General features: G+C 29.1%; 1 protein-coding gene across 7 annotated transcripts in view; it reads right to left on the bottom strand.

Moving 5' to 3' along the window:
• Positions 1-1,872: 1,872 nt before the first annotated feature.
• The window catches only part of LOC106464373 (CAP-Gly domain-containing linker protein 1-like), a 91,921-nt gene continuing 73,038 nt past the window's right edge, over positions 1,873-20,755 (bottom strand). Inside the window, exons 15-22 of one of the 7 annotated variants that reach the window (XM_022392062.1) lie at positions 20,390-20,634; positions 18,921-19,041; positions 16,533-16,585; positions 7,281-7,398; positions 6,092-6,239; positions 5,377-5,426; positions 3,388-3,500; positions 1,873-2,218 (exon numbers count right to left, since the gene is read on the bottom strand). In XM_022392062.1, coding sequence (XP_022247770.1) covers positions 3,405-3,500; positions 5,377-5,426; positions 6,092-6,239; positions 7,281-7,398; positions 16,533-16,585; positions 18,921-19,041; positions 20,390-20,634 — 831 coding nt within the window. In that variant the 3' untranslated portion in view covers positions 1,873-2,218; positions 3,388-3,404. Of the gene's footprint in view, positions 2,219-3,387; positions 3,501-5,376; positions 5,427-6,091; positions 6,240-7,280; positions 7,399-12,513; positions 14,754-15,206; positions 15,392-16,532; positions 16,586-18,920; positions 19,042-20,389; positions 20,635-20,755 lie in introns of those variants that run through there. The other 6 variants (XM_022392060.1, XM_022392061.1, XR_002611726.1 and 3 more) reach the window with 6 other exon arrangements.

Below are 20,755 nucleotides of genomic sequence, written 5' to 3'. Positions count from 1 at the left end.
GAATTATAGCATTTGTTATAGCGCGACTGTGGAAATTTAGTGTATTGCAAAGTTGTATCGAGAAAGAATATTTCTTTATTTAAGAAAGGACTTGTGTTGCTAAAGTTTCAGCAGAAAGAATTTTTACGGAAAATTAACTAACAACCAGAGACGTAACAGTACTGTATCTAAAGTAATCATTTTCCTATACTGAAAATGTATTTCCAATAAGTACTTACCTCTTATCACACTTCCCACCATTCCTCCCCACTGAAAACCGTCAAAACTTTAAATGATAGTTCGGTAGAATATAATAGAGGCAGTCTCAGGCATCAAGAGAGTATGGTGGAGAGTTGTCGCATGATGATTTAGATGCACTGGAATCAGTCAATTCCAAATGGGTGGGAGATTCGAGTCTTGTGGCATGCGAAAAAAATGTTTTTGCGTATAGAGGGCAGCACTGAATGAGGATAGTTATTTATGTAAGAGGAGGTAAGTACCTATTGGAAAGATATTTTCAGTATAGGAAAATTATAACTTTCGTTCCCCTGGTAGATCAGCAGTAAATTTACGGGCTTACAAAGCTAACATCTGAGGTTCAGTTCTCTGTGGTGGACACAGCAGGTAGCCCAGTGTGGCTTTACTCTAAATAACAAACACATAAATCCTATTTGCAATAAGTTTTATTTTAGCTTACTGAACTTTTAGACGTGCAATTGTGGGTCATGAATTCGAATCTAATCACTGAACATGCTTTCCTTTTCAGCCTTGGAGGAATTATAATGTAACGTTTAATTTCAATATTTGATTAGAGTAGCCCAAGAATTGGCTGTGGGTGATGTTGACTATAGCTTTGTGCAAAATTCAACAAACTGAATTTGTTAAATTCTGTAATTATGGAGTTTCACCAAGTACAGACGGTTACAAGTATTAATTATATGAATTTCTATAGTAACAAGCTTTTATCTTTACACTATTCCCATTAAATAAACTACTAGGTTTGTTTTTTATATAAGAATTTAGAGTAGACTGTGATTTCACAAGCCAAAATAAGTTATGTATATATATATATATATGTAAATAATTTCTATTTCACTAAAAACAATATGAATTTCAATACTCATCTATAAAAGTTTCACGAAGAAATCCATCACTTTGTGGATGATATTGGGGAGTTTACCATGTAATTTCTGGTAATTACGTCTGAATTATTCCCCCACATTAAAAATGATGTAAATTCGTTAAGTGTTAATGGATCTATATTGGACAATAATGATAATATCAAGACTACTGTATAAATAAAATTTTAGGTAATGTTTATTGCCAAAAATATAAGTTTAAAAAGATTTATTTTGCCAAGTTATGAGCAAAAATAAAGGAAGTAAAGGATTAAGATGAAATTAAAGGTTTTTATAGGTTTCACTTGTAGGTCAATTTTTCTTGCCCTCAATCTTAAACTTTTGTCAACAGTCACTTTCCCTTTGTTTCTTCACTTATGGGTAAAACAAAAGTAGTGACACCTGTACAAATATTTACTTAGATAAACCAAACTTTCTGTTTAATTATGTCTGTTGAAGCTGCCAGTTAAGATTGGTGAATATCATTCAATAAGTTTTTTCATCAAACGTTATTTAGTAAATTCTAAAGCTTGTTTATAATTCCTCTATAAAAAATTTTTATCAATTATCAATTGTGTAATCTAAACTTACATACAAATTAAAATATTTTTGATATTGTCTACAGTTGTTTATATAGATCCTACTTTTTTTTTATGTAGTAAAACTAATGGTCCTTTCCTCCTGAGTTATTAGCTTCATGTCAGTAGTGTTTTATATATTGAGGGTAAAAAAATCAAATTCACAAAAATTACAATACATGTTTTATTCATTATACATGTGTCAGTTACATTAAAGTTTTGCAACACATACTTACCTTGATTTTTCTCACACAAATGTTGTATATAAAAATAAAGCTAGGTAAGCTTCTTGTCTTATCAAAAAGAACATATTAAACTTTCATATCTACTGACATCAAAAGATATTAACATATAAGGCAAAAGGTTTTATTATCATCATATTCTTTTGGCAGTGTCCAAATAAGTTACAACTGACACTGTATGGCTGTTCCTGGTCTTGTTTGGCATGGTGGCAGAAATGTGAACATCTGCTAAACTTGTTGTAGCATGAAGACCAAAGATGTCATAAAACAAACATGGAGAATCACTGTTTCCATTCCATTTCTGATATGCAATAAATTCAAGGTTTTAATTAGGTTGAATATATTCAAATAAACTAATAGTAACATTAGAAAACCATAAAAAACCTTTGATTATAAATGTAAACAAATTATTACTGAAATAAATTTCAAAGCGAATTGTCTTCAAAGACCTTTTGACCTTTCAAATTTAGGATTGTTTGGTAAAGATATGATAAATATCATCATATTCCAACATAATGTGAGTTTTGCAAGATAATGGGCTTTTTCTGAGATTGCTAGGTTACTGTAAAATTTATATGTTGTGCTGAAATAAGTCGTTTCAAATACTGACATTCACTAATACAAAAACTGCCCAGTTCATAGAGTATACTGAAATGTCTTCTATCAAAATGCCAAACCTGTTGCACAACAATGTAAATTTTTAAAAATGTTTATTACAATTACAGAACACCAAAAATTAAGTTGTAATTTGTTGGTATTATTTAGATTATGACATTAATTTAATAAGTTACATTTTTTAATCCCTAAATTCAAATTATTCACTAAATTGATCATTCTTAGTTTGTTTGCTATTTTTTATATAGTCAAAAACTAACATTTTCAATAAATTTCTATACTCAAGAAGATTTAAGGTTAAGCTACAAGAACAAATACAAACACAATACATGTGGCTATGCCTATTGACCAAATTTTCAACAAACACCTGTGAAAATGATTCATTATATACTTTATACATGAGAAACCAAAATAATATATTTTAACAATATCACACAAAAATTTAAGTAATGATAATTCAGAATTCAATAGTATCAATATAAAAATAGAAGGTAAAAAATTAATATACAGTTGTTATGTTCACAAAGTACATTAATTAGTCAAAGCCAATACAATCAGTGCAATTCTTAACCACATCTGACTATACAATAGTGTGAATTCTACAATACTTATAGTTAATTTGAATGATCATAATTAAGGATAATGTTAAAAGTGGACTAAATAGTAAGTACAATATTAAAATAACTAGTATTCTTTGGAATATCATAACACAGCAACTTTATAATTATTTGCAAGAAGTATACATTAGTTTTTCTTGTGGTGAAAACATAATGAAAAACAATGTTAGAATATTTAGAAGTAATTTTTCTGATGCTTCTAAGATTAATATAAGAAAATTTAATATATTACACTTACAAGCTCAAATCTCACTTTCAAGCATTTTTCCAGTCTCTACGACTTTTTACTCTAGATCTCAGTTCATCATTTTTCGTCTGCATATCCACAATTACAGAGTTCAAAAACTCAATCTGTACACACCAGTAATAAGAAAAAAGTTTGTAAAAGCACATTTGCACATACAAAATTAAACTCTCTGTGTAAGTATCACACCTACATAATATAACAGCAATTTATTTTAATTTACTTAAAACAATTTGTAGCAACTTTTAATAAATATAAATCTTTAACCTATGTATAAATGCCATAACAGGCATTTTATTCAATCTCTTGAGTGAGATAAACAAAAAATAACTGGATAAAGTGTGCAAAATGAAATTTCTTAAATAATTTTAACAATACACACACACATATGCACATACATTTTGGATTTTCAAATGTAAGCACTTTTTTGTGGTAACTCTTGCAGAGGGGTAATATAAGAACAATTATTACATTTGTCCTTTTAATGTATTCCTCTAGTAAGGAAAAAAATAACAACTTTTTAATTAACAAGTGAAAAAGAAAGGGTTCCTTATTTATAAATTTTTTAAGGTGTTTAAGGACATAGATACAATTTTTATCTGCCAAAGATCATCAAGAATCATGAAGTATGTGGAAAATTAAACAGTAAATAATTTAATTTCACTTGTTCATATCTATGTAACCATTATGAATACAACAAAGTACAAAATGACCTGTATTTTATCATGTTTTTTCACAGGTTATATTTGTGAAGAGATACAGCATATGATATAAGAATGCCCTTCTTAGCAATTTATTAATTAAACAAACTTTATTATCAACAGGTGGTGTACCTGTGTGAAATATCTTCAAAAATTCCAAATAATTAATCAATACATTAAAAATAATTGCTAATTATGTAAATTCTGTTTCTATTAATCCATGGTTGAATATTCGTATTTCATAAGTTGTTGTTATGAATTATATGAGAATATATAAAATAATTTTCACGAAACATTAATGAGATACAGAGTTTATGTTTGTAATTTAGGGATCACCTTTCTTACAATATATCCCGATGGAAACATGTGAATTGGAATTCTACTATTTTTTTTACCATCCACTAACATTGGAACTGTATGCAACATGAACTATGGAAGATAGACTGGTTTAATAACAGTTTTACTCACCTAAGAAGAACATCCAAAATTGTCTATAGTTATCTAATTTGTCGTGTTTTGATCAAGATATAGTTAACTATTAATGAGATTATTTAGGTCAAATAATATTTTTGATCTTAGAAATGCTCATTTTGATATGTAGGTTACTAAAGCTTTTAGCAATATCTTTATGACCAGGGACTTTGAAGCCATGAGAACAAGTTAATTAATGTGATAGAACAGTTAAGTTTAAGTTTGGATTAGTTGTTGTTAAGTACAAGGCTACACAATGGGATATTTGTGCTCTAACCATCACAGGTATCAATACTCTATTTTAATGCTATATGCCTGCAAACCTACTGCTGAGCCACTTGGGAGTTGAACAGTTAAGAACTCTTTCAATGCCCCCCACATTCCCCAATACTTGACACTAGTTACAGTGTAATGGTCAGTGACTCCAAAAGAACAAAAAAAAACTACAGGAGGGCATTTAAAACCATTTCCCATGATGCCTTAAATAAACAATACTTTTCTTTGTCCCATTACTTTTAATACTTTTTGATGTTCCCTGCCTTTAGTTGTCTTAGCTTTTAAAATATCCCACATTAAAACGTAATACATTCCTTCAGTTATCAGCACCACTTTCTAGAACTGAGTAAGCATTTGCAGTGAAGTTAATTTTTCTCATTCTGAAACAGATCATTCTTCTGATTGTGTATAATACTTGAAGTCATAGTCATATGATTGAAGCTTAGGTAGATGCTTCTATTTCAGACATCAAGAAAAAAAAATCATATGGATCTATATGAATATCAAAAATAACTAAACATCCATAAAGTGCTACCTGTATTTGCAGAGCCTCTTTATCTTCTTTAATTTGTTTATACTGCATGTCTGTAATATAGAAATATTAAAAATTATAAGGTATCATAAGCTTAAGAAAAAGTTTTTATATAAACCTAGAATGAAATGTTACATGTTCAATTTACATAGAAACCTCAAAGAAACGAAACTTTAAACCAGCTACAATAGGTTTCCCTTTGTTAGTTTTATTGATTTTCATGGTGATTTGCATATAACTTCTGCCTATTTTTGAACAATGTAGGTTGTCAATATTTATCAAGCAGCAAGTTGTTTAATGCTATAAACCAACAGCTGGTCAGAATAACTACAGTAACTAACATCAAATTACACTTGATGTTTTGGATTTTCTCATCATTATTTGCATAAACTTAAATCAAATGGCAATTTTTAAACTGTTCAATTGCATAGCCTAAGCGATATATTCAAGATTATATATTATTATGTCTTTACAATAATCTTACAATAAAATGCTACAACTAACTGAATATGCAAAACAGCTGATAAACTAATGAACCTATGTATACCAGTTGATGTATGCAAGCTCTTTATTGGCAACTCATTACATACACACTATTGTTTAAATTAGTATACAATTAGTTCACAAGTACAGTGAAGTGTGTACTAGCAGCATATATTCTCAAACACACAAATGTTTGAAATATTAGGTTTGGCATAATTGCATCCATAATTCTCACCTTCAACTTTTTCATTAGCTTGTGATCTTGCTAAAAACAGCTGAAGCTCCATAATTTTGTTTTTTAGTTGTTCTTTTTGTTGTTCTACATTCTGCAACATAAACCTGCAGTTCTGAAGATATGTTTTGTCTTCTTTAGCTGCTACTAGCTGGAGATGAAACATTGTACTTACTTAGTCATCAATTTAATTTAGCCTAGTTGTTTTTCTAAAGATTAACAGATGTGTTTTTTTCTGAAACTATGCCAAGAGCAAGATCCCAAACTTTCTGTTTCCTGGTACTTAAAATGTACATCAATAACATACTATCCACATTTATCTCATTCTAATACAAACACACAAGTTGTAACTTGAAGTGTGAAAAATATCATTCTATATGAACTTTGGAGAGAGTACTTAAAGTGGCCATACTGACCACAAATAGATGAAAAGCAATTTGCCCTAACAGGGACTCCTATCTTAGTGCTTTGAGATTGATGCTTTCACCATTTGAAGTACCACTATTCAAATCTCAAAAAGACAACTCTTAATTCTGACCATTACATATTAGCTCTGCTACAGTAAGGATCACTCTCAAGCCATCAGCATTATAACATTCTTTAACTACCAACACAAATGTGGAATGTACTCTCCAGACCAGCAGCAATGCTGTCACTAGCTCACATAACACACCAGGCTAAACAAGAATGTACACAGACCTGATTCATCATCTACTCCTCTCAGACGGGACTCAGGGGTGAAATGACCACAAGTTGGATTTCAATAATATTGTACTATCAGGATGTTACGAAATCTGTCCTGACCAAGACCTTTCACTCACACTAATATTCTGAGCCCAATGCTCTTTCAACAGAGATATCATGACTCATAGTCCAAGAATATAACCCCCCCATCCTGACCACTATAGTATCTTCCATTTTACAACGTGAATAATAATATATATATATATATATACAATCATATTGTACTTACATATATTTATATAGACACACACGCATAACATCTGTTTATTATGCTGAATATATAGGTTTTAATGTCACTAAAATAAAAAAAATACCTTCATACAGTTTTACAAGTTTTCTGGGATGCAGGAAAGTTAAAACATACTTATATTATTACAAACGTCCAAGAAATAATATATAACATTTTGAATGTTTTAAATCTTGTGTATTTCTACATGCAATTTATTACCTCTTGACCCTTTTTTATTGTACTGTTTTCTTGCCCATCTAATAGAGATTGAGTTGACTCCAGGTTCTTCTTAAGAGATTTGCATTCACTACCAAACTCATGTATGAGTTTAAATTCCCTTGAAAAAAGATAAACATTAACAAAAGAATAGAAAAATATTCAGATCAAAGTGTGCAACAAGCACAGATATGAACAAGTCAAAAATAAAAAAAAATGTCTTATTGTTTCACACCTAAGTTTAAGGCATGATTAATGATTTAATATTATCACTAAATACATACATGTATACCAGAATAAGCTAATATATCCACTGACAAAAGATAGTAATACTTATGAAAACCTATTCCATAAAGTCTTACAGCACCACTAACTAAGTGTAAAAACTCTCTTATTTTGTATCATTATACATATAAGTTACATCTTTATACATCAGGTATGTTTAGTGTTCAGTAGTCTGCATTAGGATGAAGTGTTAATGGCAGTTGTGTTCTTCAGTTTGTTTATTTGCTTAATTTTTTCACAAAGCCATTCATTGGCCATCTGTACATTGCCATGAACTTATAGTCTTTGAGGATGGTAGCTAGTCAACAGAACTCACTGCCAACTTTTGGGTTACACCTGTTTAACAGAATGGTAGGATCTGACTGTTACTGTTATATTGCACCAATGGCCCCCAAAGTGAAGAATGCAGTTTTTCACATATGGGATGCAAACAATGAATTCTTGGATTCACAGTTCACTATGGCCTGGAGCAATGTAATTTTTCAAAAGGTATTATGTGTGGTAAAAAGATTAGTTATTTAGCAATGTCATTTTTATATTATATAGTTCTTAATTTCCTTTTCAAAATATGCCTGAATTTTATCAGTTTTCTCTTAACTTATTCTTCCAATCAGTTTGTAGTAAGTTAATAATCAGTTTTCTACCTACTTAGAACATTATTTAGGGTATGACATTAGTACATGCAATAATGTGCTATTCTGTGACAAATTATCTCCATTTATATGCAACATTCATTTACCTATAAAAAAACTATATTGTCTATAATATCCAACGAATACATAAATTCATTATTATAATTCTCCTATTTCATTAGAGCAATGTTTTATGGATCATGTATGTTCATAATTATAATGCTTCCATTTTATTAAAAACTGTTTTATGGATCATGTAATTTCATTACTATAATACTTCCAAATCATTAGAACAATGTCTTATGGTTCATGTAATTTCATTTTTATAATACTTCCAAATCATTAGAACAATGTCTTATGGATCATGTAATTTCATTACTATAATACTTCTATTTTATTAGAAAACCGTTTTATGGATCAGTAGTAGATATCATTAAATATTGATAGTTATTAAATTTAACTTAGGCTCTAAGTTTTGACAGATTATCTGTTAATAAATTTCTCTTTTTTTTTCAAGTGATTAGTTTATTCACTTTGCAAAAAGAAATTACTTCACAGCCATATTTTAATGAAGAGCATTGCTAGCTACAGAAAGGATTTGGAGCTCAGCCCCAGAAAGCAATTTATTTTAATTAGAGATGGCTAGTGAAAGCGGAAAATATATGCTTTCTCATTTCTCCCTATAAATTTGATAGATTTATTTTCATGCAATAAAATATTTTCTAGTACTTTGCTACAAGTATTTTATTTTAGCAGTCTGTAAAGTGGATTCACTCTAATATGCACAGAAATGAGCTTAATATTTCCTGAGCAAAGCCATATGAATCAAACATGAAAATGGAAGGTAATATTAAATATTTTTCATTAAACAAGTAAACTTACCAGACTACAAATTATATTTAGAATAACTAGAGATTTAGTTTTTATTTTTCTATTATAATAAAAATTTGATATAATCCCGTTGAATGGTTAAGGCCCAAAATGTTCATTACAAAATAAGTTATTTTCTATCTTTTTTTTTATTTTGTCTACAACTACAACCAAAACTTTCATTATTATTTTTGGAAATCTTCAATGAGCAATATTTACTAAGTCAATTATTTTTACACTAACATCATGAATTTTGCTGTGTTTGAACAGAGATGCTTGACAAGAGTTAACAACAAATAGTGATCTGGTTCTGGAAAGCCCATAAAGGAGAGTGAAGGAGAAAGGATCAGAATATTCTTTGTTGCATGAAAAAGCTGCACTGTCTGAATAATGTTAAAGGATAGCATACTGTGTAAAATCAGTTGCATCACCACAGCCATTCAAGGCTTAGGAGTTACAGGAAAGTAGTTTCTTTAGAAGTGATCCAAACAGTGAAATACCAGGAAAATTGTTAATCTTCAGTTTTCAAATTGTTTAGTTATAGATGTACAGACATCATGCATACGAAATAATTTACGTATATCAGTGTTTTTCATGTTAGCTACGACATTAAACCACATAGTGTCGTCTTTTACAACGTGTATGCAAGAGGCTACCCTCATTCACTGCAAAAAGTTTTCAGGAGATACAGTAGCCACATTAAATAAAAAGGCACATATACATGGGTACAAATTCCAAACATCTTCCAGTCAAACAGAGTAAACCTGATGTAGAAGTAGCTCTACTCCTATTGTGATTTAACTCTACAGCTATTATATGTTTCTTTCATTTCTGAAACTTCACTTAAATGTCTAATACTTTGAGTCGTGATAAAAGTAAGTTATTTTATCCATTTCTACATTTGCTTCTTTGATTGATTTTATGATTTAGTTTGTATTTTAAGAAATTTTTAAAAATCAAAAAATAATTTCATTAAAACACCATACGAAGCTGATTGTTTCTTAAAAATTCAATATTTGTACACTTATTTTACCATATTTCTCCATCCACAGATTCAGTTTATCAAAACTGTGGTGCTCTAAGACCAAGATCACAGTTGCCTAACCTATGCAACCATGAAAAGTTTACAAATCTAATATTTGGATAAATGTAGTAATTTGTTATAGGTGCACTGAATGAAAGAGGCAAGATATGGTGTGAAGTTGACATAACTTCATTCTTAAGAAGCAAGATGATGTTGACAATAAGAGCTGATCACCTAGCAGTGAGAACTATTGCATTATTATGTTTGAGACAGAATGAACTGGTTAGATGGAAAGAAAGGAGTAATGTGTATTATAAAATAGGTTGTTGATGTTGGTAATACTACAAGACTAAATACACGTGATCAGCAGACTAAAAGTTGGAAAGGTGAAGATGAAACTCTACTACACATTATGGCTTCATTGGCAGAAATTAATGTTCTTGAAAATGTCAAACTGCTCTCAGGAACCATATCACAAAACTGAATCAAAGGTATCCAGAGGCAATTTTGTTCCATGTGAAACCCATAATGTAGTTTCATATGCACAAGGTAATGTAGGATACAATAAAACTAACACTTAAATTGCAGGCAGTCTGGTTAAAACTGAACCCTGCCATAGAAAGTAACACCTAAAGTTTAATCAACACATGACGTTGGCTGGATTTATCATGTATGTTGCAAATTAGAATTCTTTTTAAATGTGAAATATTTACTACAGCAGAGTGAGGTATGCAGTACTTAAATCCCCAAACAAAACTGAACCCAGACTTCAACAAAATCTGGGCCACAAAAATTTAGCCTGAGAGAAACTGAAAAAATAGACATTACGACTACTACTACTACTAATACACATGCATTTAATTCTTCTTGGAGACAAACTAAGGGAAGAATGAATAGAAGAAAAACATTAGTGAAATTGAGAAATCTGCCTAAGTATGGCCATTACATACAATTTGACAAAGACCACTTTCACTAAGCTTACCAACACAAAATACAAACATGCATTTGTATGTATATTTTGATAATAATGCTCACATGTACATCTTTCCTATACATTTGTATCTGTTTGAGCAGGTTTATTCAGTGCTTAAATTTACCAGAATGCCAAATATTTACTCAGTCCATAGATAGTTTGCATAAAAGCAATCCAAAGAAAAGTCAAGATTAGTCTGATTCAATGAGGCTTAATATGCAAGTGTCTGATAAAACTTTAAATATTGAAAGTTCTAATTTCCCATCAATTTATATGTTAGATTTGAAACTCCAGTAATGGAAGTTAAATTATATCAGAGCTGTATTAACTGGAATAAAATAAACTATATAATATTATAATGTGTAATATGCCAATCTAATTACCAATCTATTTCATTTGCTCAATTTTCTTCAAAACAATTTATACTGAAATACACCTCATTTCTCAAAATATTTTAAACAATTTTAAAACTACTTTGACAATGATATTTCCAAAGAAGTGTGCAAAGAAATTCCAATATTAAAACTTGGTTCATAATGGATCATTTTAAGAGAAGGATAAAAAATCATTTAGTTTTTAAAACAATCAACTTAACCTTATACATGTTCGACTACAAGTTAATTTTATTTTTTAAGAGTATTCAATCACAAAAGACTCTGTATACCCAATTTTCTTAGTATGTTTTTTTAAATTTTCCTAAGTATTTTACATCTAACAAATTATAATTCATCACAACTTGATAATTTATAACTCCTTTAATTCTCTGAAAATTGGAGTAAACTTTTTCTATAAAGACACGTATCTAATATAGAACTTGAAATAGTAAAAGTAATTTAGTTTTACTGTTTGTGTTACAACAAATAAACTGACAAGACTGACCAACAACACTTGGTATAAAAAACAAACAAATACTTTGTATTCTAAACTAGAACCTTTTTCAACTCTGTAGCTAAAGGACTTCTGAGGAAAACTTGGAGAGCTTATATGTGCATTGAGGATATTTCCTTTCTGCCAGTAAATGTATTCTTTATAATGTGGGTAATTAAATTTCTTAAATTTGCAGTGTGGTAACTCTTGAGTGATTGGTCAATATTCTTATCGATCATATAATTTCTATTATAGGAAAACTATTAAAGCTGTAAAATATTCAGGTTTATGTACTGAAAATAAACCAAAAACGGTTCAGTTAATGTGAAATTTTTACAAAGACTTAACTGCATTTAAAGCTATGTATGACATTAACTAATTCAATGACTTGTTGCATGATATGAACATGTTTTGGTTTGAGTTTTACAGGTAATTTTGCTTTTCCTCTGCTACATGAAAATTTGAAGTAATAAATACAGCTAATGTTGTTTTTTGGTCTCCTAATGTATATAATTACATCCTTAATCAACAGAACACAGGTGATGATGGAACTAGAATTGATTCAATTAAACATACAAAAGAAACAAATTATATTTTTCGATAAACCATTTATTTGCATAGGATAACAAGTGATTATACAACTATGTTAGTTAGCAATTCTGTAATCATAGCAATTATTATGTCATACATTGATAAACACAAAGATCTATCAGATAAGATTTAACATTAACTCAATGGATATTGGTGTTATTTAATAACAGTCCATTGTTAAAAAACACTCAAATCTTTTGAGTTTATATTAAGATTGCTCTCTTTAACTCCTAATGCTTTGCTATCAAGAATGGATCGATTTTCAAATTTCTAAACACTAAACAACAAATCATTAAATGTTGGATAAATCATAAATAATTCAGTGTTTTGTTACACGGTATGAGATTGCACTTACTGTATCAATTACTCTCCCATTTAATATATGATAAAAGATCAAAACATACTATAAGTTGATCTTAGCAACTCTTCCATGACCTTGATCAATATGTCATCAAGGGCATGGTCTGCCTTCAGCCAGAGCACTAATAAATCTGCCAAGAAAATTACGATTATTACAATGCTGTAATTTCTGGTGTAAAAACATTAAATTATGATCTGGTTTTAGTCGTATGGCTATTCATTTCAACAATGCTGTACAGTTTAGTTGTAGTTAAAGTACAAATGAAAATCATATCCCAATAATGCCTCACTATGTTTGTTAGCGATTGGAATACTGCTGTATGACACTACTAAATATGCCACAATGTGAAAAGGCAATTCACCTATAGATTAATATTAGACAGCGGCCCTTCATATAATGATATCCTATGATGTATGTTAGTCAGAAAACTGCAGCCACTTTGATGAAACCAAAACTGTCTTGTCACTGATCTTGGTTAGAGCACTACTACCTGTTTTGCGAGGGTATAAAAATACCACACTAAGCCATTTATATTTGATTAGTACTGTACTATAATATTACAAGCACATATCACTATCGTTTGGATTTAATTGTATGCTGCTTTAATAATAATAATATATATATATATATATATATATATATGGTGAGATTACAAATAAAGATTCACAAGAAAGAATTGCTTTTGTAGATAACGTTTTACATATATTTCTGCATTATATATAAAAAAAATAAAAATTAATAAGAAATCTTTAGTATTCTCTTCTGTAGAACCATGATTTTAGTAAAAGGTCTCCATTTAGTTTGGTTAAACACATACAAATAAATGTTTGTATAATGAATACAGCATTAGTATCTTATATCTATAAACTTTAGACTTTTTTTTTAATATTTCACTTGGCATAGAATAAAAGTTTATTTTTATAAAGATATAACAAAGTGAACTTCTAATTATAACATCTTTGGGTTCTGTTGATTAAATCATGAAAAAGATATTTTAAGATAAACATAAAAAGAAAGATAAAATTATAATACACAGTTTTTTAGTTATTACTTTAGATCTCCTTTGAAAAACATAATTGTTTATAGATTAACAATTTGACTGTTTTAATGATACAAAATAAATTAAAATAGTGAAACTGAACTTGACAGACATATTTATTTCAGTTTTTTTTTAACTGTTTGAAACTTCCTTATAGTATTATTTCCATGTTACAGAACATAGAAATACAAAGAAGAGACAGAAAACAAACCACAGCAGAAAAACAAGTCTGTTTTATTTTCCTAGGAGAAGTTAAGACAAAAGCCAGTTATATATACAAGTCAACATTGGATCACCTAATACCAATATTAAAACTAAACCTAGCCACCACCACCACCACCAGCTAATTACAGCGTGGTCATTAAGGGTCGTTCTTACCATGTGCCAAGTTTGGTTACATCAAGCAGCATGGAAAGAAAAATAAAGTTACGTACATTTACTTATTTATACATGAATTGAGGTTTTGCTGCAAACATTACTTCTGTCAGTTAACCAAGATATTTGAAAATTTTCACTCATAAAAAACAATGTCTAGTGAAGCAGTTGAATTAGAACCTCTCTTCAATAAAACCAAAATGAATGTAATAACAGTGTTGTCTTCAAAAGTACATGAAGCTATTCTACATGTCAACATATTCTCATATAAAGCATAAGTACATTTTGTAATATGTTTATATGATTGCTTTCACTGATCATAACTTCTTTTTTTTCTGTCTTATAATTTCTAGGATTACATTCAAGTGAATTTATTATTAAATAAATATTTTTGTCCAAGTTTCACATCAAAAGAAAATTTATGATCACTTGACCTGACAGGATTTAATCCCTGAAATGCTGCAAACATTGAATGATAAAAATCAATACATATTCAACATTTTACATATCTTACACATTTTCTAAACTCTTTTCAAGACTCATGAAATTTTTTTTAATAAGCACATTAGTAATGCCAAAGTTCATTAGTGTATATTCTAATACTTATATCCTATCTTCAAGTTCATATAAATGATACAAATAATATAGCTTATTTAATATAAAATACTTAATTTATTCTTATTCTTTTTTACAATTTGCATTCATTTGTTCCTTTTTGTTTGTTCAAATATAGTAACGATTATGAATATAAACAATTATCATAACACATTAATTACATAAATTTTTTTGTCATATCAACATAGGATGCCATCTAACATAATATTTTTTCATATTCTTTTGTGTTGAAAAAATTAAATATTATAATAAACTTCCAAATAGAGTAAGGATAATAAAAGTCATAAAATCAGTAAAATTACATATGAGTGAAAATGTAAACAGAAAAAATTTTAATAAAGTAATAACCAAGTTTAAAATCCAATACAACCTTAAAAAAACTAGAAAAAAGCTGAGATATACAAAAACAGAGTAAAAAAAAATTTGATGATCTGGCATGCACACATAGCATTGTGATGACTAGGAAGACTATTCAAACGATACTGAGGGAAAAAAAGAGAGGGAGATTGAGTTTTTTTGGTTATACAAATATAATCAGTAGAAAAGGATTTAAATTAAGTAAAAAAACCCAAGTTGCATGCAAAACAAGCCTGATTAAACCTAAAATAGAACAATATATCTAACTAAAACTGGTCAATATAAAATCAGTTTTATTGAATGAATATAGATACTATGATATAAGCCCATCTTATGCAAAATAAAGTACACACTTGAAGTTACACATGAGGCTAAATATTTTAAACTTAGGCACTTAGCAAACTATACGTATTAATCTAAAGGCACTACACCAGAGCACACAGGCGGTATAATACAATCTATACATTGGATAAAATGTTTTAAAATTCTATTGTTAATGAATCACACAAGTTCAACAAGTATCATGTGATGGTCATAACAGCTAATTATCTTCTTAAGATATGCATAAGTCTATCAGTAATCACATATTATTCATTCATTTTCAAAACAATTTCTCAAAATTTCTTTTTTCTTCCTACTTTGCAAAATCACATAATAATACTGGTTTCTTGTTCAAACGTAACACAAGCAGTAACAAAACTATTACAAAAATACAAAGCTTCTGAATAATGATTACTCTCTTTTTTTTTAAATGAAATACAGTGCCACAATATATTTTTAAATCGATAATAAGAATGCTAATTTCAAAAGTATCAGTTTAAATATAATTGTTACAATAATACAAATTTTGATAAAAGGAAGATACACATTTGCATACTATACTTAATAGTGTAACAATATTTAACAACAAACAATGGTTTTGGAACAAAACTCATAGTCAAACATACTACAACCAACTTAAATGTTTACTTTGTAGTGAAGTAGGAACACTAAGTTATTATTTTTATAATTACTATTAGGAAACAGAAGAAGAACAGATTTTACTTTGTTAGTGCAACTATTATTTTTTAAAAATCAGTTTGATAGATAGATAATAATAGTAAGTATATTAAGTAACTATACTTTTTGATGATTAAAAAGGGTTATATTAAGTATTTAAAAGCCAATAATAGTATAAATTAAATTAAAATAAATCTACAGTTGACATCACTTTAGAGAATAGATGTCAAGAAGGCCGGTAAACTGGAACTAGCCTCGGTCTCTTACCTTTGTTTTAAATCACCTAAGTGTTGTTGAAGAGTGGTTGACCTGCTTTCTAGCTGTAAAGAATCCAAAAAAATCTCCAAAACTTGTAGCATATTAAAAACAAATATGAAAAATGAAACATAACGAGGATATCAAAAAAAGAATTTCAATACTGCATGAATATAATCTTTTAAGATCCACTCTTTTTTAAAATTATATAATTCAAAATTTCTTTACCTTTGACATTTCATAATTACTGGTTGCTTTTAAAACTTCGAAAACTTTTACCTTTCTTACTGCATAACAGCCATGTGTATTACAATAAAAAATTAGTCAAACAAAACTTTATTTAATCTTAAAACATAAACACCTCCTTTGCAAGGCTTCTAAAATTATAAGGCAAAGATACTAACAATGTAATGATCCTACACTAAAAGAATCGTTTTAATACGTTTTTTTATCTTTCACAAAAAAAAAGAGAAATATCAGCTTAATAGGGATAACAGGAAATATTCTTTCTGACAAAATAAAAACAAGTAACAATATATAAACAACAAACATGATTTATATATCTTCTATAAATTTCCATGAATGTAGACGTAATGGTAATACATAGCTTAAGTCTACACAATCAGTGTTGGTTTGGAACATCTCTCATGACAAGGAACAATACCATTGGAACTCTCTACATTTCTAAGAATTGGGATTAAATCTGATACTTTTTTTTTATGCCAAGTGAGTATTCAGCAAATGAGTTAAAGGCTCGAGTTAATCCTGTGGTATTTTCAGGTTAAGCTGATTTCTCTTAGAACAACAAGACAAGTCTGCTGAATAACAGGGGATTCGATTAAGATATTTATTACGAAGTAATTCTGAGTTCTCTTAGTAACCGAGTCCATGAGAAAGAAAGAAAGAGACTGGACACAACTGTACAAAAACACAATGAACAATCTTTATCAAGACACAAACACATCATATGGTCACTTTTACTGGAGAGCTAGATCCAGAATTGTTTGATCTCTTAAGACTTGTTATGACTGACTAAATGTCATGTTATGTAGTTAACTCAGTAACACCAGACCCATCTAGAGAGACTAATAATACTCACATGATTGGTCATTATCATTTGAAAATAAAGAAGGTTGTACCCTCAAGATATCACCTGACCTACTATTGGAGGAAACTTATATCTACTTTTATACTCAAGGTGTAGCTTTACATCTGTTTCTCCCATATCCAGGGGACACCATACAGAACAATGCAGAGCAAAAGTAACTTAACAAGTTTCTTGACCACTTGTTATGTGAAAACTGAACATACACCCGAATAACTGAAAATTTTTGAGAAACCCTGTATGAAAATAAAAAGGTTGAAAATGCATGCCACAATCCTATAGAAACATTATAACAATTTAAACTACGAAAGAAATAAACAACACACAAATGTAATATGATCAGTAGTTTATACTTCAAATGTGTGTTATTTACATTTCAATTGTGCAGAGTTTTTCAATTTATGCAAGGTAATATTACTCATTTTAATTTTGAAATTTCCTTTATAAACCCTGTCTACAGTACAGCCATAAGGACATTACAAATATTGGTGAGCAAGTACAGGAAAATATTACTGACCAAAACAGATCTAAAAATAATTCTATAAATCAATTACACACTAATTATACCATGGTATATTGATAAATTTATCGTTGGTTAAGAAAACAAAAACATTTGTTATCCATTCAAATGTTTCAGAATGTGGTGAAATATATGAGCTAATAAAATTAAACCAACAGTATCATTTTTAACAGGTTGAGATTCAAACATAGCTCATGGGAGTTATGGACCATAATTCTATATTAGACATCAGGTACATTTAATTCTTACAATTTCAAAAATATATATATATCAACACATGAATGACTATTGTATCATTTATCACACAAGTTGTCACAAAGATCTTTGTATATTCAGCTATTGTGTTCCATTTTTTTGTTTTACTTAGGATCCCCTTTTTTTAGAAATATAAGTATTTCATAATACTTAAGATTTATCTTTGTTCTATCACTCTTGACCTAATCTCCCTATTTCCATTCAGCCAATAAGTAATTCTCACTGATTCTATTCTGTTATCTGTTTTTAACTGACTCTGTACTTTTCTGATGTACTCTGAACAAGTTATCAAGGTGATTCTCTCTTTTCCCATATGTTATGCCACATACTAGGTATGATAATGCACTATGACTGAAACACAAAATTTTCTCTCAGGAGTACCATCAAAAATTAACTTCAAGTAAAAAGTAAATATGTAATATGTAAAATAACTCATTTATACTTTGCAATTCCTTGCTCTTTTTTTTTAGTCCAGTAAATAGTTAGTATTGATTGTTAACATTTCTTGTACTCTACTCACCTGATTCCTTTCTTCTTGTGTTCCACGTAGGATAAGAACCTCTCTATAGAGTTCATCCCGTTCAGCTTCAACATGAACCAACTTGTTCTGTAGTTCACTGAGAGCATCTTGTTGCAAATTACTGCACAAAAGTTAAGGAAACGTATGTTATGATATATTATTAAAAAAAGTTGTTTTATTGACTAAAAGTAGCTTTGCCAAACAAATTAAATTTTAAAACACCGATAAACAAAGTTTTATTAACTGTAAAATACTAGTTTTTCAGATAATATTATAAGTACTTATCTGTCAGTTGTAGATATTTTGGCAATACTCAAAAGATGTTGACACAAAGTGATAAACCCCATCAAAATAGTGCTACATTAATTAGCTTTATTGGTAGTTTTAATACCGAACTTGTACTGAAAGCTGACTGTTTATTTCAAAAGAACTCTCAAACAAAACAGTGTTTTACTAACTTTATGGGGCAATACTAATGTCTACAGAAAGTTGGCACATACTTCTTTATTTCCTAACATCTTAAGTTTGCTTTAATTGTGTTTTATTAATTTTGGAATACCATAAATCTGTATTGTTTTAATAGTTAATGTAGTGTACATATCATGAACTGCTTTGTAAGTTAAGATATATATAGTTTAATCTGGGTGACATTTGTTTATTCTGTTAAGTGTGAGAACAGATTACAAAGGACAGAATATCATATACAATTTAAGTGAAAGGGAATGGCCAGAGTGCCATGCAGAAAGCATACATTCCATCCATTTAGCTAGTTTTTGGCTTATGCTTAAAAGGTTTTCATCTCTCCTTTAAGAAGAATTCTAAATTTTTTAAGCAATATATTCTAAATTCTTATCCACTGAAGTTCAGTATTTCAAACTTATACTGTGTATATTGGATTCGAAATATGATTGAAAAGCTAAATGCAATAGCACTAAGCTACCTCTGTTAATCCATTTTCAAAGGTATTATGATGTACAAAAGTTTCCCTTATATATAAGCATCTATAGTAGTTAAATCATACTAGCAGCCAGCTAGAGTAAGAATCAGTACTTTCTTTGACAACCATTAGAAACTGTTAACAGGAAACAGGCAACAATGTTCCAGTAATGAGATCTTAGCACTTTTAATGTTGTATAGTTTCCTAAAACTTGGCAAATAAGATAGTCCTGGATTTTGTTAATAACTGATACATGCTTAAAAAGTACTTAAAAAACAAAACAAAAAAACATTTACTACTATCTAACACTTATGAATCACTATTCTCTTTATGACAAATTAGTTTACTTCAAATGATCAGGAATTAGTTCTAAAAATTACTGAGACATATGGCTAAATTCAGATTTTTATATAACTGATATCAACCTGAATGTGATTTTGTTATATAGTTTTCTTTATCATATGAAATTCCTACTACTTGAGCTCACTAAAAAATAAAATACTAGGATATGGCATAGATTAAGACAACTTACAACTGATTATGCAGGTCCTGCATAGCTTGGGATTCTAGTTCTGTTATTACCAGCTTACGTTGTAGTTCCTCTTTGTGCTTAGCGAACTCTGTTTGAAGTCTACCAACTTCTGCCTTTAGTTTGGCCACTTGAGCATCTCGATCAGAAACTGTAGCCTGATGCTCTTGTTTTTCCTTCATAATCTCATCAAGTTGTTTCTGTAGCTTTATACGAGCTTTTTCTGACACATGATACTTATGAAATACCTAAATCAAAGAAATGGCAAACATCAGAAAAAAAGACTCAAATAAATATCAATAACTCTATGTATTCATTCTAAATTACATAATCACCTCCTTTAAAGCTATTTCTGAGCTAGTACATTTT

The sequence above is a fragment of the Limulus polyphemus genome, unplaced genomic scaffold (genome assembly GCF_000517525.1).
Source record: "Limulus polyphemus unplaced genomic scaffold, Limulus_polyphemus-2.1.2 Scaffold1632, whole genome shotgun sequence".
Classification (NCBI taxonomy): domain Eukaryota; kingdom Metazoa; phylum Arthropoda; class Merostomata; order Xiphosura; family Limulidae; genus Limulus; species Limulus polyphemus.
Note: the sequence above shows the minus strand (reverse complement) of the source record. Positions and strands in the feature narration are given on the sequence as shown.